General features: G+C 39.9%; 1 protein-coding gene across 2 annotated transcripts in view; it reads left to right on the forward strand.

Annotated features, from left to right (window-relative positions):
- The window catches only part of LOC115613913 (follicle-stimulating hormone receptor), a 103,442-nt gene that overhangs the window by 51,652 nt on the left and 26,075 nt on the right, over positions 1-25,715 (forward strand). For both annotated transcript variants that reach the window (XM_032920198.1, XM_030499984.1), the window contains exons 2-4: positions 2,414-2,485; positions 25,052-25,126; positions 25,519-25,593. In XM_032920198.1, the coding sequence (XP_032776089.1) occupies positions 2,414-2,485; positions 25,052-25,126; positions 25,519-25,593 (222 nt within the window). The remainder of the gene's footprint in view (positions 1-2,413; positions 2,486-25,051; positions 25,127-25,518; positions 25,594-25,715) is intronic.

Here is a 25,715-nt window from a genome sequence, read left to right on the forward strand (position 1 = left end):
TAAGTTCTTGTTGTGGTGAAGCATGGTGTAGGCCAGTGTTTAATTAAAACATCTCAAACTTCCTGATGATCTGTGCCTGCAAAGAGAGGATTCAGTTTGGAACATTGTCATAAAAAAATTATAGGTGGCTTTTCAGACAGAACCTGCTTTCTAGGGTTCCAAAAGTAGGCATGCGTTTCTACAAAGGAAAGTTTAGGAAGGTTTCAAAGCAGGCCAAAGTTAAAGAGTTTCCTGATGGTTCAGCTTTGTAGCACTAAGCCTGCTGGGTGTTCTGCAAGGATCCATTGTACCTAGCTGCCCTCCAAAAGCAAAGCCATAGCTTTGCATGCATTACACCAGTCGTGTTTTCAGTAGGGCTTTACAAATTGCTTAATCCAAGTTAGGCCCTTTCTGGAAGATCTTTAATCCTTCTAACATTTGCATAATGATCTCAATAATGTAATTCTTGTGTGACAGTGTGTTGAAGCTCTTTCTGACTTACATTAATGATAGTACAAGAATAATGGAATACCAAATGACTTCATTGTCTTGCACGACTGAGAATGCCATAAATTTCAATGTTTAAAAAAGTGTGGGGCTGTGCTCACTCCTGCTGTAATCACAGTGACATCTCTAGAGCTAGGTGAGGCATGCACTGGCTTTGTCATGTTTAAATATTAACTCATATTTGGGAATCTAAATGAGAAGGTAGAGTCTACTAAAGATCTACAATTAAAAAAAATGGCACCTTTCACAGGGGTATTCTATCAGAATAATGCTTTTTTTTTTTTTTCCCCTAAGACTTTGATTAAAGCATGATAATCTCCCATGGAAATTCTAAACTAATCAGCTGAAATAAAAAATAGATGAGGATTGCATGAATACTTTATGTGAATGGTAAGAAAGTAAGTCTCTAGTTTTGAGGGATTGTGTTAAAATTTGCAGGACTACACAGCAGGTAATACCAGGCTGAGTTCCCATTTCTGTCCTCCTGCAGATGTTACAATAAGGCAGCACAGACATGAGCTGAAAGGCAGTCCGAAGCAGCCGTGTAAAACCAGTTCTGAGACGATAAAAATGAGGGATGGTCTGGCAGGCACGCTCACTGAAAAAAAAGACTTCCATAGTAATTCAGAAAACAATTCATTTCCATAGGAAAATAGACTAAGAAACTGAATCAAAGGGTGATATTCATGTATGTTACACAGATGATTTTTTTTTTTTTTTAAATACTGTTTTTTAGCAACTATCTGTAAATGCAGCCACTATTAGCTGATGTCTTGCTTATTTACCTGGTTTGTGTTTAATACCTGGAGGTTTGAATATGATTTTTGCTCTCAGTAGAAAATAGAAAAATGTAATATTTCTCCCTACAAACCCTCTGTGGGCTTTCTCATGTCTCAGTTAGGCTTTCTTAACCTGGCATCTAGTCATAAGAATATCATGGGGGCCTACAAGAAATCTGGAGAGAGGCTTTTGACAAGGGCATGTAGAGACAGGACAAGGCGGAATGGCTTTAACCTGGCAGAGGGGAGATTTAGATGAGACATTAGGAAGAAATTCTTCCCTGTGAGGGTGCTGAGGCCCTGGCACAGGTTGCCCAGAGAAGCTGTGACTGCCCCACCCCTGGCAGTGTTCAAGGCCAGGTTGGACACAGGGGCTTGGAGCAACCTGCTCTAGTGGAAGGTGTCCCTGCCCGTGGCAGGGGGTTGGAACTGAATGAACTTTGAGATCCCTTCCAACCCAAACCAGTCTGTGATTCTATGATTCTGTGTGTCTTGATGAGCAGGTCATATTAATGTATACAGTTGTTTGTGGTCACCACCTATGAATAATTAAATGTGTAGGAGTAGTAGAAACCCTACCTTTCGTTTGCTGAGTGCCATCAGAAGTTTTGTAGTCCTCTTTGTTTATTGTGGTAAAAGGAGATGAGTCCGGGTTAACAAAAAGGGTTATATGATATTTTAAATTCTCTGTGCAGCAGGTTAAGTCTTATCTTGCATGAGCATGCATGTACTGTCTTACAACCATGTGTAAGAAACCTACCCCAGTCTGGCTCTGCCAGGCTGCTTCATCTTGTGCTTGAGCATCTCTCAAAAGAGAGGTCGAGATGAGAAGGAGGTTGTCCCCTCCCAGCACACAGCAAAGTTGCAGTGAATGGATCTAGACTTCTTGCTGAAGCAAATGTGGAAATTGTAACTACTGATGGATGCTTTTTCCCTGGAGGAACTCCATAGGCAGCTCAACTCTGTGCCATAATTTTGGTCTAGGCAGGCAGTTGGAGTCCAATAAAACCTTAGAACTTTACAGCTGTATTTAGATGCCAAAGCCTTTAGTCTGGAGACTCTTCTTGTACCTCTCCTCCGTTGACATGGCTACCATGCAGTCCTGTGTTGTGAACAGTGAATAACCACCCCATTTTCTTTATTTTCAGGAGATTTGTCCTCACCAAGATGAGAGTCATTCCAAAAGGAGCTTTCACAGGACTTGCTGACCTCGAGAAAATGTATGTATCATGTCAGTATTTAGTAGGAAACAACTATTTTACTGCAAACAGCAGTTTCTGGTTGTAGCTCCTTTTATGGCCTGTGAGCAAGCCCTTCTCTCTGAGCTTCATCTAGTTTCCTTGGTCAAAGGGTTTGGTTCAGCATGGAGTGTCATCACATTTAATAAATACAGTGCCATAGCAGGAGATCATGAGGAACTGATTATTTTGACAATTCTGGAATAAAACAGTGGAAAGATTATGGAGGAAAGAGTTCCTGTTCATAACAGGTCATCCAGTTCTCTTTTCACTAAGAATAAATAGGATTGTTTTGTGCATGGTCAGAAGGAGCTGGTAGGATGTGTACGAGAAGTTTCTTGCAGATGATAGATCCAAAAATCTTAGCACATAAAGGGTGTAAGCACCTAATTTCTGTGAATTTTAGTGATAAGCCTAACAATTACAAGCACCTTTGATGAACAGATGTATCATACCTTAATTAGTGTACTATTGTGGGTGTAGAGCAGCCCTCCAACACTAGGAAAAACAAAATCCTAAGTAATGTATTTCCTACTATTCTTTAGCGATAGAAAGTCTATGGGTTAACTGGTGCTAGCACCAGAAATTAGAAGTGACATTGTCCAACCTGAACTATTCCAGAGCAGGTATGATATTTCTGAATTATTTCATATATGAGCAAATCACAATATTTTGTTTAGAAACACACCCTGACGGGAGAGAGTCACAAACAGGCTGTTCACCCACAAGGTGTCTGAGGGGGAGTGGGGAAATGCATTTTAAAGTCAGTGCCTTTTTCAGTGCTGTGTGTAATGGCAAAACTAAAAAGGAATAGATTGCTGATGTTTCTCTGCATCATTTCTACCCTTTTCCCTCATAGTCTTGCATAAGTAAGGGGTTTAGCAAGAAGGAGAACATGCCAGAAGGTATGGCAAGGAAGTAGATAGGATTTTGAACCTAGAGAAGGATGGGGATGGAGGGGTGAAGACCAAAGAGTGAACATGAAAGGATTCAAGAGCTGCTGATCAGTAGCAAGTAGTAAAGCTCACATAGCATCTGGTCTTTTCTGAAATGTGACATCCATTTCAGGGCATCACTGTAAGGAGTGATCCTGAACACTGTTCAGGAGTCTTCTGTTGGCATGTGGTACACACTAAAAAGCCTTCAGTTGCTGCATCCCACTCATAGACCGAGACCCTCATAAGTCCATCAAGCTGTAAGTGGACATTTTTCTTGACAAAAGAAAAGAAAAACAAAGTCTTACTTTTTGTGGCTAAGAGTTATCAGGAATAAGATCAGCTATGTTTCGGCAGTTTTGTTGGCACTTGTTTCTCCCCAGTTCTGCAGGGTTCCTCTTAGCTTAGTCTTTATGGAGAATCATTGAGCTCTCTGGACTATGAAGTGGGTTGCAAAGTGCATTGTAAACTGCTGTTGTTATCTTTAATTACTCAGAAACCATATGTCAGATATGTATGAAGGTAGTGATTGCATTGAATAGGATGTCTCTAAGTGGGGATTTATTGTCAACCAAAAAAATTATATATGGAAATGAGCTCAATTTGAAAATATATCTATGGACTAGTAGTACTTGGAGGAGAAATGGGGACAGACAGTTTATAGCAAAACATCCTTGAAAATAAAAGTGTGATAAATATGTAAATGAGACCAATCACCATCAACAAAGATGCAGTATTTGCAGATGATATGGCAAACAGATAAAATGTGAACTAGCTCACAAATCCTAAGCCTAAGCCATAAAACATTCATCAGAAATATTCATGATACTGTAGGGACAAAAAAAGTGTGTAATCAAATAATAGATTTGCATATAAAACCACAGCCTTTGGATGAAAGCCTTCTTACTCTTGCGGGATCATGCACAGAAAGGAAGATTAAAGCAAACTGTAGTCTATTTAAGGAAAATAGCTATTAATAATGTGATACCTCCATATGGTAAAATGTGGGTAGCCTGATGTATACAAATGAGATACCTCAGTGTAGTATATGTATGTGCTTATCTAGAACTAAATAGACTAAAAATGAGGAGAGTGACAATACCTTCTGAATATGTTACTGAAGAAAAACAGTATCTTACACAGTCCAGCATATCTGTACACATGATTTTTATCATTACTAGATCATTTCTAACTGTGTTTCTGAGAACAGGGTACGTTTTTAAAGCTCAGAAGTTGCAAGGCAGTGGTGGTCTTTGCAATCATCCATTGGGGATAAGCTGGTTGAGTACAATTTAAATCAGAGATGAGTCCTCCATGAGAATCTTCTCTCTGATGTATTTATGTTCAAAGTGAGTGAAAGCTTTTGAATACAGTGACTGAAAAATTCTGGTTTTCAAAGAAAAATAATTCAGTAACATTTTTCAGTGTTTCTGCTTTCTGTATGCATTCTGAAACACCTGAACAGCTGAGAGCTTTGAACATGTCAGATACTTCCAGTCAGGCTCAGGTCTCAATAGCCAGACAAGATCTTGTTTGTTTTCCATTTGGGCTGTCCAAGGACTTTCTAGAAGGGACACTAGTGACCATAAATAGTGTGACCTGCAAAGGTCAGCATGGAGCTGGCTTCACCCGCACTCCCTTCTGAAGCTCCAGTTTTAGTTACCAAGACAAAATGCTTTGGTTTTCATCTGCCCTTTTTTTTTTTTGGGGGGGGGGGGGGAAGGGGGTGTGTGTGAACATTTTCACTTTAATACATTTGCCATTTTGAAGGTTTTTTTGAAAGAATAGAGCCCATTGAACCATATCTAACTTTTCATTATCTTCTTACCCATCTAAATTCCTTCAGTTACTGAAAAACCATGAAATGGCCATTCTGCAAGCTGTCATCTAGAGAAACAACTTTCCCCAAGTATGTTCTAGGAGGAGAATCTTTTCTTCTTAGATAGGATGTTTGAAGCTATGAAATAAACTGGCAGGCTCTAATTATCTGAGCTTCCTCTAGCTAAAGGTGCAACTTGGATTTTCTTATAGAAAACTACTTCAGAAACCCACAGATCTGAGGAACAGCCTAACCAGCTTGTTGCTGGCAGCTCTCCAACTTCTGCACAGCTCTGGCTTCATGATAATTTAGCAAATAGGCATTCAAGGAAGCAGATTAGTTATTCTCACTACATGTTTAGTCTGCTCCTAAATCTTAGCCAACTGGGACGTGGCAGCTCATCTGGACTCCTGCTTAACCAGCCTGTTTACACTCTCAGAACTAATTAACCCTCCAGTAACTAAATTAAAAAGCAGCTCCATGCAAGCACATGCCTGGCAAAATCAATTCAACATGCTCTGCGGCTGCTGTGTCATCTTCAACCTGCACTGGAACTGCTTAATTTGGAGGAGAGACAGTCTAAAGCACTATTAACTCTCCCTTTTTCTCTTACTTAGTTTCTTCCTGTTACTATAAGATAGCAAAGTAGATTTTGAATGTTGGTCTAACAAGGCCTGGTTCAGGCATCATATTTACAGGAAGTCTGGACTGATTGCTTTACCCTATGCAAGCCAAAGGGGCTTCACATTTGTGTCCTAAGGCACAATCCTCTTGAAAATTCATCACCTGTTATTTATTCTTTTAAAAGGTTTAAGCTAAAGCGTAATGCTTTGTTTTATCACTCATTTTCAAACCCCGCCTGTGTACAACCCAATGAAATTCAGCCATGTGGATGAAGTACTTCTCGAACTAGATGTCAGAGAAAAAATGGCCCTGTTTTTTATGTTCGAGTAATGGGAAAAGGGCATATCTTTAGCAGATTTTGGCAAAGACAGATTTTATGAACCTGAACCATGCTGTGGTTAACAGAGCTTGATGAGCTAGATCCTTGATGAACTCTGAAAACTGTGGAGAGCTAAAACTTCTAGGGTGGAAGGAAGCTGCCAGAGTTGACACTCCTGGAAACTGAAGTCTTCTGTCTATGGAAGACAGCAGGGATATATGCACCAGCTATCTACAGCTTCCTCATGAATTTGTAGAGAAAATATCTCTGAATCGTATGTTTACCTAATCACTCAGTGCATTCAAGTTTTTATGGCTTTTTGCTGAGACTATTGATCCAGTGTGGTTCATATGAACAAATACTGCTGGTCTCACACCTAGATACATGAGCACCAGCTTATTTCATATACAGCAACCAACCTGATGTGATGCTAAAATCTTTCCTGTTTGCACCTGCAGGCTAAAAGATAGGTCCCACTTTCTTTTGACTTAATTAGGTCAGACTGAGTTACCTTTTATGTTTTATCTTTACTGAAGTGAGGTACTTGAGGACAGTGGAGACCACTCAACAGAGTATTCTGAGGCACGTGTGAAAGTACATTGCTGAATCAAGGTGTATCTCTCTTCCTGTGAGTGGGAAAGGAGCAAAGTTCTTGGCTTAATAGGTAAAAGTCTTATCAGGAAAATTTGGCGTTGTGTGAAGTCTTCACTTTATTTAGCAAGTTTTAATGACCTGGTGAATTGGTGGATTCACTGTCCAGACCTTCTTCAGCAGTAGCCATCAAAGCTTTCTGGGCTAGCAAATAGCTAAGGGGATGTCCATCATCCCATGTGCTCCTGTTACCAGTTTCATTCAGCCCCAGCATATGATTCTGTCACACTTGGCAGCATACAGCCCAAAAAGGTGAGAATGAAGGGGCAGAAGCAGAAATCGCGTGATCATTTAAGGATGAGCAGTCTATGTCTTCTGCTACCAAGAAAGCTGATCAGTATTTTGCAGCTTCTCCATTTTTTTTTTTTTGCACAGTGTATTGTGTGCTGCCTCATTTGGTATGCAAAACGTTGTGATTAAATCAGATCATTAAAGCTATTATGAGAAAAGGGTTAGGATTCTGTGTAACCTAGACATTTGGAAATTGGTTCTAGGCAGGAGTTCCTTTCTATCTTCTGCATCATCTGGATAAGTCTGCTATTCGTTTGGGGTTTTTTTTGCAAGAAGCAAAAAAAGGAGGATCTTCTGTGATGTATAAGTTAAATAGTGCATGTTTACAAAAATACTTGTTTACATACCTAAGGTGAAAGGGGGACACAGTGCATTCTGTGTACCAAAGCACACACTGAATCAGGTAATAATCATATGTTGGTAATAAATACTCCAGGGTATATTACCAAGGTGCAACTCCATGAATATTAAATTCTAATTTACATTTTAGGAAGTTATGTGTAACGTTCTGCATCTTAAGGGCAGGGCATGAAAATAAGTATGCTACTTAATGCATTTAAATTAGTCTAAATATACATTTTCTCTCAAGGAACAAAGGACTACAGTTCAAAAACATTAAGGCAAGTAACTAGCATAAGCAAAGAAATTCAAAGTTCAGGCTGATATTGCAAAGAATAAGTGTTTTAATGGGGCCACTGTTATGGTATGGGGCTTTCTCCTCTGTCTGCCTGGTCTAATCCTGCTCTTTGCTATACCAGAGGGATTGCTTGCAATTCAGACCTCTGATTCAGCAGCAAAATCATGTAAGAAAACTTATCCTCTGCTGTATGCAACGTACGCTTTCCTTAACCCAATAGCATCCAGGGTGTCAGCCCTTATTTGCCCATTGCTACACTCTGCCCTTTGAAATGGGTTCCCACAAATGTGATTTGAAAGTTGAACAAGTTTGTGAGCTTCTCCAAGGAGTCCTATAACACACCATCAGTGAAGGAGCCAGGCAAAGCAGAGCCTTGTTCCGTAGTCTCTCTGTATGGCCATGAGCAGCTTGGGTACATTTTCTTCTCTGGCACAGGTTGCCCAGAGAAGCTGTGGCTGCCCCATCCCTGGCAGTGTTCAGGGCCAGGTTGGACACAGGGGCTTGGAGCAACCTGCTCTAGTGGGAGGTGTCCCTGCCTATGGCAGGGGATTGGAACTGGATGAGCTTTAAGGTCCTTTCCAAACCAAACCATTCTATGACCCTCCTGCAGCCTTTGCAGATAGCATCCCTTGGATAGCAAACTTCAGTGATTAGTATTAATACATAGGAAGCCTGGTGTGTTCTTAATTCAAATTTATTTCTCAAAGTAGAAGCTATGCCTTGGGTTCTAAACATAGAAAGTAATAAACGAACACTAGGTGGTTTTAATATAACCCATAAACATTTTGCTGCATCATCACCTGCCATTCTGCTTTTCCCTGCCAAAGCTTATCTGTGGAAGAAATCTTATACTTGCAGTTATTGTTGTCATCTCTTGCACAATTACAAAAAACTGAGGGAGAAATTTATTACCCATGTCAGAAACTCACCACTGTTGTCAAAGAGCAGAGCTTCTAATTACAGGTTTGTGTATTTCACTAATGCATAACTTGATCTCAATCTTTTGCTAATGCTTTGGCGGAACAAAATCACAAATAATGTAAAAAACCTTAGAAGAAGCTAGGAAATGTAAAATAAATTCATAAGGTCCATATCAACATTTTCTAACTTTTCTATTTAAAAACTCACCAAAAAAATCATGCTAATATTTGCATATTTTAATTGAAACGTGTCGGAGTACAAGAAAGGAAGTGTTCCATAATTCTTTCTGTGTGGTTTGGTATCTTGATGCTCGCTGTCTTTGACAGAAGAGATTTAGAAAGGAAGAAGAAAAAAAACCCGTGTTTTGTCATTACTTCCTTTTGAGCAAGAATGAGTTTTGTGGTAATGAACTGTTAGCAGAATCTTTATTAGTTAACTGCATCGTTATGAAGCCAGCATTAGAGACTGAAGTATTTAATGGAAGAATCATAGAATCACAGACTGGCTTGGGTTGGAAAGGACCTTAAGACCATCTAGTTCCAACCCCCTACCATGGGCAGGGACACCTTCCTCTAGACCAGGTTGCTCCAAGCCCCATCCAGCCTGGCCTTGAACACTGCCAGGGATGGAGCATTCACAACTTTCTTGGGCAAAGGAAGCCCAATGATGTCATCTTGAATGTCATTTCTTGTCTGTCTAGACATGGAGATAGATAAAGCAAAAAAAGGAAATCCACTTGCCTGAACATATGCTAAGTGTTTCAATGCCTGTCCCCAGTGACATACTGTTGAGATAACTTGAATTCATAGAAGACAAAACATGGGTAAATGCTTGTGTGAGTTCCTACTTTTCTTTAGGAGGAAACTTTGATCCAATGTTCTTCTGCCTTCCTCTATGCAAACAAATCAGATAAAACTAAGTGCAGGCTAAATTAAGATAGTTCTGTTGTATATTTAAATGTGGGCTCTGAAGTTGCCTCATTCATTCAAAGTGAGATCTGAGGGTGAAATGCACAGTGCTTAAAAAAAGGTCTTAATCCAGTGGTCAGAAACACCTCTCCACATGAAAAAGTTAGGAATTACTAAGATTTTTTTTCCTCAGTTATTTAGAGTATTTGTCAATAAGCTTGCTCAGCTTTTACACTCTTTTCTGGGCCTCCCCTACCACCACTAGAGCAAGATAGTGGGCCAGATGTATTGAAGGTTTGGCATGCTGTGGTGGTTCATACAGGGATATTTGCTTTCTCCGAATCATTCAGTTTTGCAAGGCAGCCTCACTTTAGGTCCTTGCGTCAGAGGCATGAAGCTGATTATTGCAATCGATAAACATAGCAAGGAGCCTCAGAATTGATAGTCATCCCGTGGTGCAGAATTAATGCTATGATCTTTCTTCTTTTCTCTTGTGGGCTGTGCAAGTAACATGTGACAGGACAAGAGGAAACAGCCTCAAGCTGTGCCAGGGGAGGTTTAGACTGGATATTAGGAAAAATGTCTTCACCAAAAGGGTGCTCAGGCATTGGAACAGGCTGCCTAGGGCAGTGGTAGAATCACTGTCCCTGGAAGTGTTCACAAACCTTGTAGACAATGCCCTTAGTGACATCGTTTAGTGGTGGCTTTGGCAGTGTTGGGGCATGGTTCATCTCAGGTGCTTTTGGGTGGGTTTTTTGTTTCAAAAGGGGACAGTGTTATAAAATGTAAGATGGCTGTCATTAGAGGCAGATTTTTTTCCCCAAAACATGTTACTTCTTCAGTTTCCATCTCCTCCTTCCAGGAGCTTCACTCTATTTTGAAGTAAAGGAAATTTCAAGTTGTATATTATTATGAGATTCTTGTACTTTCAAAGTAGAATCAGTGACCATCTAAGTTACTTTGTAAATGTAAAAATATATATTTGCTAAGGAACATAAAGTAATTCTGAAGCTGGCTGAGTGACACATTTATTAAACTTATGTTCGTATATTGGAAAATGAAATGAGAACTCAGAATTGTTAGTTCCAATTATGTTTTACATTTTCAATTGTAATTCATAGCTCATACATGGCAAAAAGGTGGTTCTTCTCATGTGATGTTTCAGAATATTGCTTTGATTTAGATAATTACCTTTTTCTTACTAAAATAAGTGCATTCAGGTCTAATATCCGTAAATAATTTGGTAAAAACAAACAAACTCTTGTGTATTGATTACACATTAACTCCGAAATTTCTGGATAGAATTGAGAATAAAATGTATTGACCTGAAAACAAACAGTACAATAACAAAACAACTCTGAGAGACAGCACATGCATTCCGAATTACAGCGATTGCACCTCACTTGGTTGTTCAGCTCAAACATGTAGCACCTCCATCTCCTTTGCCTGACAGACATGCTGGAAAGGGTCCATGGCTTCTGAGGTTGCTGTGCTGGTGAGACTTTATGGGAATCTGGGTGATGGCGTATCCAGAGAGGCATCATAGTGCCATCTGCTTCCAGATACATCCAGCTTCTGGATTTGCTTTAAAAAGTGCTGTTATTAGAAGTATAAATTAGAAAGGAAAGTTCTTTTTTCATGAGAAAACAGGGGTTTCTTGGATTTTCTTCTCTATTAATCTTGTGTGTGCATTGTAACTGTACCAGTGAATGGGTGCAAAAGGTGTGACCTACTTGAAATTGTGCCCGATTTCCTCTAAATGGGATTTTCTTCAACATTTATTGTTGCTGCTACTAAATGTTGTTTGTTAGAAAGAAAGCAGCTAGCATCAGATTGGAAATGGTAATTCAATTTCAGGAGGATTTCAGAAATACCTTCCCGTATTAATTTTATCTAGCTTTTCTGTTTATTTTTGAAATAATGTTAGTGGAATTGGCATGTTACAATGAAAGATTGTTTCCCATCGCTATAGAAATGCTGATACACACCTCAGCGTTTATGGAAAACAAATGTTGAGATGAAGTCAAGACATTTATTTTCTAAGCAGGAGATGCTGATTCTCTGACAACATTATATTGCACGGCCTGTATTTCTATTATGCCGAATGATTGGCATGGATTTAATCATTAGTTTGATGGCTGCTTTGCTCAGTGGAGAGGCAGCTGAGCATTTGATTGTTATTAGTGAGCTGCATTTTGATTTTGCTATCAAAGACACTGCTGGCCCCAATTCATCCCAGGTGTAAAACCAGAGATGCGTTGTGCCCATTGTTTGTTTTGTGACCAAGCCAAGAACAATTTGCTTGCAAAATACAGTGAGTATTTTGATTTCTCAAGCAGGAACCTGGTTTTGATGAGGACTTCCATATATGTGGGTTTTTTTTAAAAGAGTAAGTAAGAGTGGTGTACCTTTGGTAACTAAATTACATACCACATGGTAGAATATATGTATGTACATATATACTTGCATACATGCATATGTGTGTACATATATTTATACATAGAGTAGTCTGGAAAAGATTTAAATTGCTAGGATTTAGGATGATAGACAGATACTATGCCAAAAAATACTTTGAATGCTTGGGGAGCCAACACCACAGATGGAAATTACAAATGATTGTGAAAGAAATGCAGAATGCTGAAAAACTAGTGGTGTCTGTGCATTTTCCAATGCAGTCAGCATAGGGTTAGGAGCTGGGGACAGGGACAAGCTGGTGGCTTTCTCAGTTCAGAACCTTGTCCCTGAGAGCTGCTGATGCCAATTGCTGAAGGAGAACGTTCAAGAGAACGTTTCTGGAACAATCATTCCTCTGAGGAGAAGAAATGCATCTAATAAATAGTGGGCTGATCATCAAAAACTCCTGGAATGGTGTCTTTATGATGCCTTTGTGTTGTGAAGTTTTCTTCACTAAAACAAGGCGTAATGCTGAATTTTGCATGGGGACTGAATTAAACTAGTCTTCGTTATTTGGAAGCATCATCTACTTCTGTCTTGCTTGTCTGCTCAAGAGCAGAAAGGTTTACATCTTTATCTGGAAATGTTTATCCTTTCTAGTGTAATTATGAAATTAAGATGCTCATTAGACGCGTCTAATCCTTTTGTCAATCTTATCTCTTATTTTGAATGAGATTTTATGATATGTTTTTCAGCTTTATTTTCCACATTTTTAAGACTTCTGCTGGATTGCTAAGATTTTGGCTTTGTCCATCTGTACTGTGAGAAGGGGTGAGCATAACATGGTGAAAATGATTTGCTTATTTATTGCTTCTCTTCCATGCTCTTTAGGAAAACTGGCAGTGGCAGAGCTCCCTGGAGGAATGGGGGTGTGGGTATACCTTTTGTGGGCTAATGGGCATGTTTGGAGGGGAGCAGCTTTGAGGTGCTACAAGTGGCAGGAGGTTTACGGGCCAGAGATGGATATGTGCCACCCAAAGACTGCACTGGGGAGCAGGGAGCAGCCCCAGGGGTGATGAATGAGGTTTTCCAGGAAATCTGGGCAGAACTTACCAACACTTGGAATAAACCATTGAGGAACTCCAAACCTTCTCCGAAGGCATTGAATGTCAGGGTAGGTGGAGATATAAAATCTTCTCACATCACTTTCAACATCCTTTAAAGTTTTTCTGCCTTAAAGTTAATTATCCTAGTTTATATTCTAATAAAAACTGCCATTTTGAGCTTAAAACTGGTTTGTTCTTCTTCGGGGCATTTTGTGCAGAGGAAGGTCAAGACACATTGCCTCAAAGTTGTGGTGTATAGCACTGTCCAGACTGTCTTGTCATTACATTATCACCAGGCTGGATGTGGTTCTGAGCAACGTGGTCTTGTGGAAGGTGTCCCTGCTCAATTCAGGGGGTTGGACTAGATGACCTTTGAAGGTCCCTTCCAACCCAAACTATTCTATGATTCTATGTGCCATGTCTTGGCTCCACTGTTCCCCAAGCCCGACCCTCTATTTGGGGATGCTGGGATGAGCTGAGGCAGAAGGCACAGCTGCAGCAGAGAGAGGAATAGAGGAGAGAGCCAAGTGGCAGGACAGTTGTACAGAGGCAGGTGAATGGATCACAGTTCATCTGTGACAGCCATGTGCCTGGGCATAATTGACAACATAGTTTGTCTAAAAATAAGCTTGGTTTGGTCTGTGTTTCTTAGTAGCAGACTTAAACGCGCTAACAAGTAAAGTAGCTTTTCACGAGCCTTCATCTGTCAGTACCAAGGAGCCTGTTTTGTATTTCCAGGACCCAGAGTACCTCTGAATAGCACATTATGTTTTCATCCTACTGTGCTGCCAGGCACTGTGCTTTCAGGGTAAGAGATAACATGCTAATGACTGAAATAGGCTGCAAAAGTGAAGTAGGAATTGTGCCAATGATGGTCAATTGCTCAGGTCACTGGAGGGAGGACTTCCTAATGGGATCTCAGCTAAGCACTGCACATGCTTAAATCCCAGGGAGCATCTTCCTGTGAACTGGCCAGTCTCACCTTATTCCAGGTTTCAGGGATCCTTCCCACACAGGGAGATTGATTTCAGATGTAGCTACATTGATAAAAATCTATGCCATATTTATTCTTGATTTTGGCAGTGTGCAGTCAACATCAGTCCCAGCAATGTGTCAGGGAGGTGTCTTTTTATCTGCAGATCTAAGGATGCTTCTGTTCTCCATATTTTGTGAAATTGTTGGCAGGTTAAAAGCTTTCTGCAGTCAGGTAAAGGGCAAAGCTCTCATTTGCTGTGACTCCTTTTGTTCATAGGAGAGTGAGTAATAACATAACAGTGACCATCCTTTGGGGAAGATTGTCCAGGAGTCTGCTCCTCCTCTTCTTGCTGTTATTGACTCTCAGTGGCCTTTTTAAAAATCTATAGAGCTTACTCCGGCGCTGACCTTGTCTAATCATATTGATTGTTAGTAACTGAAGGCTAATTAGGAAGTAAGTTGCTATGGTAATTCTTGAGTCATACATATAAAGAGAAAATACTGCTAAAACCACTAGTGCATGGTGACTATTGCCATAGTTAAACAAATTAAAAAATATAATTCATTCAGATTTATTCAGGAATTCAAATGAAGATACAATATGCAACAAGGAAGTTTTTCCCTTACTACCACGTTTTCCTCTTTTGTAGTAATTTTGTTCTTTTATTTGTCTTTGAGTGAGTTATGCATAATTTTAGGACTAAATGACACAGTAGACTTTAGGTTGTTCTCCACCCCCCAACCCTGCAGCCCACACAAAATATGTCACATAAGGTTCATGCAACAGGATGATGACTCAGGCAGAGGGTGATAGGACTTGGAACCCTCCAGATTTCTAGGTCACATATTCACATCGAGTCCACATGTATGTGATGAATGTTTCCTTTTCCCATGGGTAGTTTGATGGCTTGCATACCATGAGATGGTGATCTTGGCCCGTGCCCTCAGGAGGTGGTGATTCATTGCAACCTAGGGCTGCTGCAGCTGGCTTTCAGCAGTAACCTCTTTTGGCCAGACATTGAAATTGGCTCTGCAGCAAAGCTGGTGTCTCAGTGGGTGACCACACTCCGTTGTGTGGCACTGTGGGAAGGTTGGATTGATTTGGCAGTGCTGTGCCTCATCTGTGGATAAATGGAAGATTTTTGCCAGTCACATCTAATAGAGTCTTTTCACCTTATTTTTAACTGAATGTGATCCAAAGGAAAATCAAGGGCATTCTTGCCTGTGTAATGGGGGTCTTCCTTCTTCTCCTTTGGCAGCACCTCACTAACTAGTCATGTCACGTACAAACCTTAGCTCTCCTAACGAGTCTCCATCTGCACGTCTTTAAAGGGGAGGAGGATATAAGAACATGCATCCTGTTGCTACCCTTCTGGACAGTTTGAATGATGAGGCAAAATGAGTCAGAGGACTGGATGGGAGATAGGAGTGTATTGAATACAGGTCATATCCAGGTGAACATGAGTTTCTCTGCCCCTCTCAGTCTTCAGTGGATGAATGTCCTTAAATTGACTTTAGCACCACGTAAAGAAAAAAGTGAGCAGAAATGCAGCCACTGCGTAGCATGAATCTCTTTTAACAGGTCTCATAAATAAATGGAGTGTGCTCTCTATAGCTTCTTGGGACTTGTATGCTCGCAGAGTTATATTCATTTAACTGAAAAGAAGATATAAAATGGAACAGTAAGAAGTGTGTGCCACTTAAAAGCAAAAACAATTCAATACATAAAAACCAAACAAACAAAAGATAGACATACATTTAAATTGATTAGTACCAACAAAATCAGAGTGATCAAACAGTGAAACCAAAGCATCTGGTTTGAGGCTTTGTGTGGTCCTCAAGTTAAGTAGGTGCCGCTGTAGAGACAAGTCCTGAGCCTGCCATTTTGAAGTACCCACTTCATGCTACCAGTAATTTAACCCCCAGGGAAAAAAAACCTGAAAGCACCAAAGGCATGGAGCACAAGGGATTCCCCTGGGGAATCTCTAAACCAGAGCCATCCTGCAGACCCATCTTCAAACTCATAGGAAAAATATCATGAAAACCCGTTAACTTTGTGTAGAAGAATGAGGTGTGTTCTGGTATTGATGGTTGCTTTCCATTTGCTGTACCTTTCTGCATGTAAGAAAAATGCACTCCTGTCCAGGGATCCAATTCAAAGCCTGAGGGATTTGGCTAGCTTCAAGATAGAACATCTTTCAGAGGAAGCTCTGATCATTTTCCGTAATATGTGTTACATTGGTTTCTTCATTTCCCATTAAAATAATCAAAAAATAGATGTTTTGATTTCAGTTTGATGGAAGAAACAATATAGTAGTTGCCTTTTAGTTTTTAATTTGGTATTTAACATACAGAAAACATTCCTTTAAATCGGAAAACCAAATTGCTCTCATATGATTGCCTTTAAGTTAGAGTACTTGTGTGTCTTTTTGTGTATTGAGCTGTGTGCTTTCTAAAGACAATACTTACTCAAAACTACAGGAAAATACGTATGCCTCTAAAATGTAGAATGCTAATGTAACTACAGATTCAATATACTAAAACCAATGGATTTCCATGCCTTCTGCTGCAGAGCTTGGAATCTCCTTCAGTCTCAACTAAAGCAACAATCATAATCAGAAATTATGGATTTAATTTTCTATTTATATTTGTAAAATGCATTTCATCAACATGACTTTCCCAAATGGTAATTTTTGTGGTTTGAGATCTCTTCAGAATGCCCCCTACCCCCAGTAGTATTTTTGCAAAGTGTTTTACTGGAAACATAAAAGGTTTTGCGAGGCTTGTATGCTGTGAAAACACTGTAAGTTCCAGTATGTTTAAATCCATACAGGAAGCCAGACAGAAAAATATCCTAAGTATATGCCATGCAGTACAGCAAAGGAATAGACACAGCAACTTCTAAGGAAAACATTTTTTTATTCAAACCATGTTTCATGTTCAGTCGTCTTCTTTAAGTGCTGTGGGGAGGAAGATTCCTCTTACTTCTCCGTTGATTAAGAAGGAAGAACTACTTCAGCTAAGGTGTTTTGCATTATCTCTAGCTCCAACTTCTTTCTGTGTCTCCCGTTAGATATGACTCAGGATAGTGTGGAGGAAAACGGCTCCCAGGGAGATAGAAATGCTCTTACATAGAAGAAAGCAGGTTATTCCCAAGTGGCCAGGAATTGTCTTTGGGTTCTCAAGGGTCTTGCCGCATTCCTATGGAGACTCCATTGAGGGAATCAGTACTGAAGGCTACCCATCAAAGGGCTGAGTCCAGTCTGAGGACTTTCTTGTTAAAGAGCTACAGCAGCAGACAGTAGCAAAAAGCTTTTGTATGTCTGGTGTTCCTACAAGCCTGAGTTGCGCAGCATGGTTGTGGCAGAGAACCTTTGTGGTGTGCATAAGCAACTTCTTGTAAATGGAATTAGATATGCAGAAAGGGTGCTGCTGGCTGAATTGAGGGAGTAAGCTCTGTATGTCCGTGGGTCTATTATTTTTATTGCTTTTATTGGAATATTGTGTGTATGCACACACAAACATAGAAACATAGTAATGTATTGAATTTTGGCCCAAGTTTTATGGCATGTTCCCTTCCTCCCAGTAAGACCTGTCTGAGTGCCGTCTTGCAGTGTTTGCTGATGAGAAGAATTATTTGTATGAAGGAAACTCAGGTGGAAGCATGTAATTTTCATAGAGAGAGCTGTTCAGTTATTTGTCAAATAAGACTCTAGATGTATTGAATCAGGCTCCTTTCTGCTGCCATCAGCTACTTGGCAAAAGGATTAGGGATTGTATGCAATTCCCATGTTTGTATAGCATGCCATCTCTGCATCCTCCAGTATAGAACCTGGAGATTTGGGCTTAATGGTAATTTTTTTACTGCTTATGATAGCACAGTACTGCAATGAGATAAATAATCCTCATTGCACACTAGTTTTGTAAAGCATTTGACTTAGTAGCTTCTTGCTGGTGCTTATGTTTTCTTTGGCAGTCTATTGCAAGGCAAAGGTCTGGATTTAACTTTGGAATCACAAAAGAATATCCTTTTCCCAGGTAGGTTATATCTAAGGGCCTCAGTCATGCAAATATTTATGCAGTAGTGTCTTGGCTGAGCCTGGAGGCAAAGCTCAGGCATTAGAGTTTGTAGGGTCAAGGCCTCAGACACAAAACCATAGAAATAGTAAGTAGTTTTTGTGGAAGGGAAGAATGAGTATGAACAGAAAAGAAAACAGAAGGAAATCTCTGCCCTGGAAGAAGGTATTTTGCAGGGAAATTGTAACATTGAATAAGAGAAACCTAAATCCCTTCAGGAGGACAATGGAAAGATGTAGTGGATGGTGTTAGTAGCTGTAAGAAAATGTCTGTATTCATAATTACATTTAATATTAGGCAATGCTAATATTTTTGTCATGATGGGTCCAGTCATGGAGATTTATTTTCACTGAAGCGTGTGTAACATAGTGCATGATTTGCTCTAGTGAATACTCAGAGACCTCTCATAAGCCTGGGAAGATTTTTAATGCCAGAACTGAGGAGGAAGAGGGTTTTTTTACAATTTTCAGTCTTAGATAAAAAGTTTAATTGTGCATATTTGAGGCACTGACTATTCTGGATCTTCCCATTTCTGTAATGCATTGGAACTAGCAATGAACCGTCCTCCAGAGGCCTCTTGTGTGTGTGCGTGCTTCCTTAAAGCATTTCAGAACTGTCTGTTGAAGTGTCTGGGAACATCTGCTTCAAGATGGTCGGTTTGGAAAGGCTGTCACTAGACTTTGGGTCTTGGAAGCCACATGTTCTTCCAGCCCAAGAAAGTCTGCCTTTTGATTTTCCCCAGAAATTTTTTCCCCTATTTCCTCATTCACCTACTCTCCTGAGTGATTATCTCAAATGTAGTCTCCTCATCTGCCCAGGTCATCTTAATAAAACTATTCATTATTAGCTGGCTGTCAAAGCCAAGAGAGAAGTAATAAAAGATAAGTGGTAATAAATGCTGCTAGTCCATTTCCATGGAGGGAATTACAATGTGGGCAAAAAGCTTGTGTCAGCATCCTTGAACGAGGAGGTCCCTTCCTCATCTGAACAACCACCTTTGTCTGCCATCGTGATCTCAAGATGCTCTGGAGCCCATCATGTCAGAGGAAAAATGTGCCACTGCCAGAGTGAGTGTTTTTATTTCAGCCTTATTTGCTGCCTTTCTCTACAAGCTTTCTTAATCAAAGGTAAAGTACAGTGATGCCCAAATGCTGGGGACAGCAGGTTACAAACCCCATCTCTCTGGGCTGCCTGCAGGGAACCAGCATTCCTGCAGAAAGCTGCCGTCCCTCCAAAGACCAAGCCCTTGCTTATTTGACTCCACAAACCTTCTTCACACGATTTCAGCTTTGCTGGCAATAAACTAAAACTAGTATAATGCATCCCCTTACTGTTTGAGTATGAGGAGATACCTACCCCCCAAAACTGTACTGATTATAAAATCAATTCGTATAATAATGTGGCTTCTGCTGTTGGATCCGGTCGTTATCGCTTCCCATTCTGCAGACTAATCACGTGCTTTTTCAGGTTAGAGAGACCAATTTAAAACTGCTACATGGACAATTAATTTGATGCAGCCAAACTCTCAACAGACTTTCATCTGGATTGCTGGCATGGTGCTAAAGCACTGATAGGAACAAAATCCCTTTTGCTTCCGTCTGCTGTGTGGAAATTTGCATTTTACTTTTCCCATGCCTGCATTGATTTATTTGAGAGTATGGTGTCATGCCCTTTGGAGAAGGCAGGAAGACACACTATTGGTGCCTCCCGATAATCTCCTTCAAAGACTTACATATACACTATTTTGATCTAAGTGTGAAATCACTATTAATACTCGGTTAAATAGATATCCCGCTTATTTAGTCAGGCTAGTAAAACGTGTATCTTCAGCAAAGTAAAGAGATGATGAGAAGAGTCAGTGCTTTGATTCATTTTTGTACTGTCAATAATTGCTAAGATATATTAGCCTGTAACTCCCTGGTGTTCTATAAATCATGGTAGGGAGACAAGTTTTTCATGTTCACAAGGGAAGTGGCAGCAGTAAGTGTCAACTATCTATTTTTAAAAGGTCAAAAGTCTCTAATACGTTCAAGAAAAATAGTTTCTTTTGTAACCTGTTCAAATCAGTGTAGTAGCCTTTTGCTGTCACTTGAGAGGGAAGTTTTCCAAAGGAGATTTCAGACTGACTTGTTTCTGAACAGAAACAATTGTGTAAAGGAGCTCTTCTTTCATTCTGATCAGAAATTATGCAAATTGCTCTATTTATATTTAAAGTAAGATAAAAAGATAAAACTATTGGTCTTTTTTTTCCTTCCCTTTCCCCCTAAATCAGTGCAAAGCTATTGATTTGTTGCAGTGCAGAGGTCACCTGGTCTGGGAATCAGTAGCTGATACATCCATTATCTCTGCTAATTGCAGGTACCTATACAGTGAAAATAAATTGTTCACAGGAATACACAAGATATTTATGCCACAAAAACACTGCCTCAAAGGCTTGAGGATAGAAGTCCAAAATGCCTAATTATGATGTATCACAGGGAATGTAAAGTGAATGAATCAAGTGTATAGCCCATGTATATACCTGCTCTGGAAAGGAATTAAGAAAAGCTGGAGGAGTTTGCAGGGGGCAGCCAGCACTACAGAGGAGGGCAGTGTGGCTAAAGAGGGTGGAAAAAAACCCCTTCTCACCACGTGCCATGTCTGTGAGTAAGGTGAACACAGCAAGCAAGTGTCCAAGACACCTCGACACACAGGACAGCCCCCTCTGCTAGCCTGCCACAGGGAGATGAAACAGAAATCCCACATTTACTGTGGTTGTCACACAGCCAAGCTCATCAATTGGGCACCACTTACTCTATGTAATTCCTGCTGCTAGTATCGCAAGGTCTTCATGTTCGAGAGCGTATGTCCCTGGGCTCTGTGAAAGGGACTGATGCTGTGATCTGCCTTTATGCTGGTCTTCTGCTATAGGTATTCTTTGCTCCTTGGACTCAAGTTTCCACTTACTCATCTGTGTTAAACTTCTATATCTGTATGTATCTATACATGCACATTTGTTTTAAATAGGAACATTTCCTAGGAAGGGAGAAATGACCCTAGCCTTGTCTGTGTGCTCTGCTCTGATCCTGAAAGGAATTCTTATCATAAAAGACATATAAAGTCTTTTATTCTTTCATTATTTTGAAATATGAGACCACTTGGCTGCAAGGCCATTAGTTTGTGAGTTTAGTACAGTCTTGCTGTTGCTGTAAGACTTTGATTAGTCTAAGAGACTTTTTTTTTAGAGGACTACAGAGAAACTGCCATGAACTATAAATTCCTTGCTAATAGAATTATTTAAAAGGCTGTTTCAGTGTATGTTAATTCTTATCGGTCGCACTTTAAGTGCAGCTGGTTTGAAGAGGAATACTCCGTATGCTTCATGCTGGGCTCTTGTCACAGATGTCATGAAGATGTACCCCCAGCCCTGCCTAAGGGCAGTTTTGCAGGCAGGTTAAACCAAGCTAAGGCTGTACTGCCACTAGGCAGCACCTTCCTCCTCCTCTTCGTTTTCCATCTCTCTCCCTACTGTCATTGGCTCTGGCTTTCACACGTGGAAATCATAGAATCAACTAGGTTGGAAAAGACCTTGAAGATCATCAAGTCCGCAACTACGTTGCGGTCAGTTGCTTGTGAATAGGTAATGATTACAGTTTGCTACAGTGGTGGCAAATTAGAGGAAATTCCTTAGTCATTTGATGTTGTCGCACCTGGAAGTCTTAAGAGTCTCCTTGAAGAAAAATAAAAATTATTATCCTGTGTTCCTTTGTAAGACATCTTTGCTGATTATTTTTTTCCTCTTTAGACTGTGTTTGAGTAAACAGTTTATGATTTCGAAGGCAACTGTTGATTTCAATAGAGGTGTTCTTGCAGTGACAACTAAGCTTAGGCTGACGCTTATGCATTTTGTAACCAGTGAGTGGTTTGGGGTTTTGGAGGTTTGGGGTTTTTTTAAGCAATTGCCCCGATTGTTTTGTGTACCATCTATGCAAAAGCTTTCATGCATCAGAAGTGGTACTCAAATTGCCCTCTGGATTTGCTGCGATAGCGAACAGTAGAGCTAATGGTATCATTCATTACAAACAAACAACATAATAACAGTCCCATCTTCTCTCGTGATGACATATAATAAGATTTGCATTACGAGCAATCATCTGTTTGTGTGTATTTATACTGTAAGACAAATCACTTGCACAAATACTAGACAGGAATCTCCCTTTTCTGTTTGTAGCTGCTACTGCAGATCTTATTTGTTCTTCCCTACAGAGGATCTGAGTCTGAGTTGGTTGTTTGATGTGAGCAGCAGTGGTTTGTACTTCTAAGGCCAGAGATACCTATATCCAAGATAGTGTGCTTTGGGTTTTCCATGAGCAGGGTGTGCATTTTTTGCAAGGTATGAATAAATTGTGCAAGCAAATTATGCAGCCAAAACCCAAACTAGTGCTGCTTGTTGTTCACAGTGTGTGACTGATCTCCTAAGTGGAATGTGATTTTTTTAGTTTATCCTTCTTACCTGAATGACAGCCTTGACAGGTATATAGAATGAAAGTCAAGTCATTCCCCAAATCTCTGAAACATCCCTCTGAGTGTTATTTAATCCTTTTAAAAATGTAATCTTTAAAAAAAAATTTTTTAAAAAACTGAATGTTTTAAAGGCAATGTAGAGATTCCCGTCTTGCTACCTGTCTTTCATTCCTTCCTTACCCATGCATTCTCCAAGCCTTCCAGAAGGCCTGCTCATGCGCTGCTTTAATCATATCTATATCTTCCATTTCTTGAACCAAAACAAAGCCCATAACCCATCCCACACTTAGTAAGCCAAAACATTCTCCTGATGCAGAAACATTGGCTTCTAAGAATTCTGTTAAGAGAGGTTTATCATCCAAGTTGTTCCAAAGTTAGGTAACAGCTTGGATCGTAAGAAATTATCACTCTCAACAGCCCTATCTGTCTGGTGAGGTCACTACTGTATTGCGGTTTCTTAATAAACTTTTTCTGCCTAGACAACTGATTTTTAGGTTGTGGGGAATGGCAAATATGCTGTTCAGCACCTAGAAAGAGCACAAGAAAAATCAACCCAAATCTTAAAAGTCTGAGACACCTCCTCTGGTGTTAAATCTTCTAGACTATAGTTAAACAAGTGAATTGTACTGACATATAAATACAGTACAGGGGTGATTGCTTCTTCCCTGTGTCTTGTAATATTATTATTGTAATTATAAATAAAATAATATTTTATATATTCATATAATTATATTTTTATATATAATTATTGTAATTATATATAAATTGTAATTATTTTTCAAGAAAACAGGAAAATAGTAAAATGTCTTTGAAACATCCCTTGTGATGGCTGTGTGCCTTGCATGGTGTGAAGGGATCCCAGTCTCAGTCAACGCATTTTGTTGCTGCTGAAACCTAAGTAATAAAGAGGAACATGTTCACCTGTGAGCTGGTGGTTCAGCACTGCTAAACAAATGCAGTTCTCATCGCACCCTACCGAGAACCTGCTGTCAGTCCTCATGTACTTTTATTGTTCTCCAGTCAGTGTAGAGCTCCCAGTGCAGAGGAGAGCTCAATTTCTTCCCTAAAAATCCTTGAGGAAACAGGAGGGAAAGCTTCTTAGTAAACTTAAAAATAGCAAACCACTGATGCATTTTTTTAAAGCAGAACAACTTATCTTCTTTTGCAAGGCTTTTGTTAGTGTTAAATGTGCAAGTAATTTATCAGGTTCAGTTGTTACTCAGAAGGAAGTGGAATGCTTTTTATATTATTTGCAATAGTTTTTGTGATTATTTTTTTGACTGTGCACCTAATGTTGCAATCTATTGTTTTACCTCAGGCCTGGTCAAATCTATTTGCAACCCTCATAATTTCAAAAGAACAAGATACCCAGGAACAGTTTACAATCTGTTTATCCAAGGTTTCACTCCAAAGATGTGCACAGTTACCTTGCCATTAAAATCCAATAGACTGTCACACTACCACCAAATTATATCTGTATTACAAATTTTACTTCCTACAGCCTGGGAAAATTGCACCATTTCCCCAAAATCACAGTGGAGAATCTTTTGGCATAGGTGGCTTTACGTTGACTTTCCTGGTCACTGCCAGCATTAAGGGATGCAATTGGGACAGGTTGCACTGCAGTAGCTCCTGCTTGGTTCACCAGGAGAACTCCTGAGCTCTAAATTAAACCAGAGCCTGAGCCCCCTCTTTGCCATCCCACAAATTAAGGAAGGAAAGAAATGTATACTCTGGACTAGCAGGAGATGCATTCTGGTGTGTTGATAACAGAAAACTGGCAATTTCTATTCTGCAGGTCTGTGGTTGTAAGTGGGCATTAACTGTATACAGATGAGATCAAATAGGGTTTTCTCCAAGGTGTGGAAGATTTCTTCACGTTTATGGTCTCAGCTCCTGTTAATAAGGACGTGTCTGCTGGTGGCTTAATTGTTAATATCTGTAGTTTACTTTGGGTCAAAACAGCAGCATGTCCTACTGCTGAAGTTTTGTCATATTCCTTGGGTACTTTTAGCTGTCTTTATTTCACTCGCTTTTTCTTCACCATGTTAAAAGACTTCATTAAAACTCTATCAGTAATTTGTGATGCCAGTGATCCAGTAGCCCATGATGGGTATACCCTGACTTGTAATACATAGGGAATGGTGACAGCAGGAGGTGCAGGGCTGCTGTTAGAAACTTCAGCCTCAGAAGATGTCTTTTCTTGACTGTTGGTGTTTTCCTTGGTGGCAGCTCACTGGTGTTTCTGGGGTCTGTTTTCTTATGTGATATCCAACTTGGTTTTAAAACTTACAAGTAACCTAGGAAGAAGTTCCTTGTGAGTTTTTCACTTGCCCATTCTCTGTTTCATCAAGGCTTGAAATATTTTGATTTTTAATTATTTTTCAGAGAGATCTCACAGAACGATGCCTTGGAGGTCATAGAAGCAAATGTATTTTCCGATCTTCCCAAACTACATGAAATGTAAGTAATGAGCAATCTAAATTCAAAGGAGACAATTATAAAGATTCATTATAGGCAAGTATCAAAGATTTTGCAGCTTGGTTCAGGTAAGCTCTGGAGAATTCATAGAGATACAGGAACATTTGAAACTTCCCTTTGTCCTTTCTGTCTTCTTGTCTAACTGTTCCTTTCTTTCCATGGTGATCCTGAAGGTTATCCTCAAACCACTGCCAATATCAAAAGGTGATGGGGTCTGCTGGTCTGTGGCAGGCTGCTCTTTGAAATCATGCACATCTTCTGCTGTCAAAAAGAAAATCTCAGCATATAGTACCACTACATCATGGGGCTACCACAAATATTTTAAGATCAATATATTGATGTATTTTCTCTGATGTTTCATTTTTTCTCCACAGAAGAATCGAGAAAGCCAACAACCTCGTGTACATTGATCAAGATGCCTTCCAATACCTTCCGAGCCTCAGATATTTGTAAGATCTTTTACTCTTTGCAAGTACTATAGTTATTTTGAACTATACAGATGTGTTTCTGTCCACTCATGCTGAGCACTTTTGGTGGTGAGACAGGATCTCACCACCTCTCCTCACTAGTA

This window comes from Strigops habroptila, chromosome 10, assembly GCF_004027225.2.
Source record: "Strigops habroptila isolate Jane chromosome 10, bStrHab1.2.pri, whole genome shotgun sequence".
Lineage (NCBI taxonomy): Eukaryota > Metazoa > Chordata > Aves > Psittaciformes > Psittacidae > Strigops > Strigops habroptila.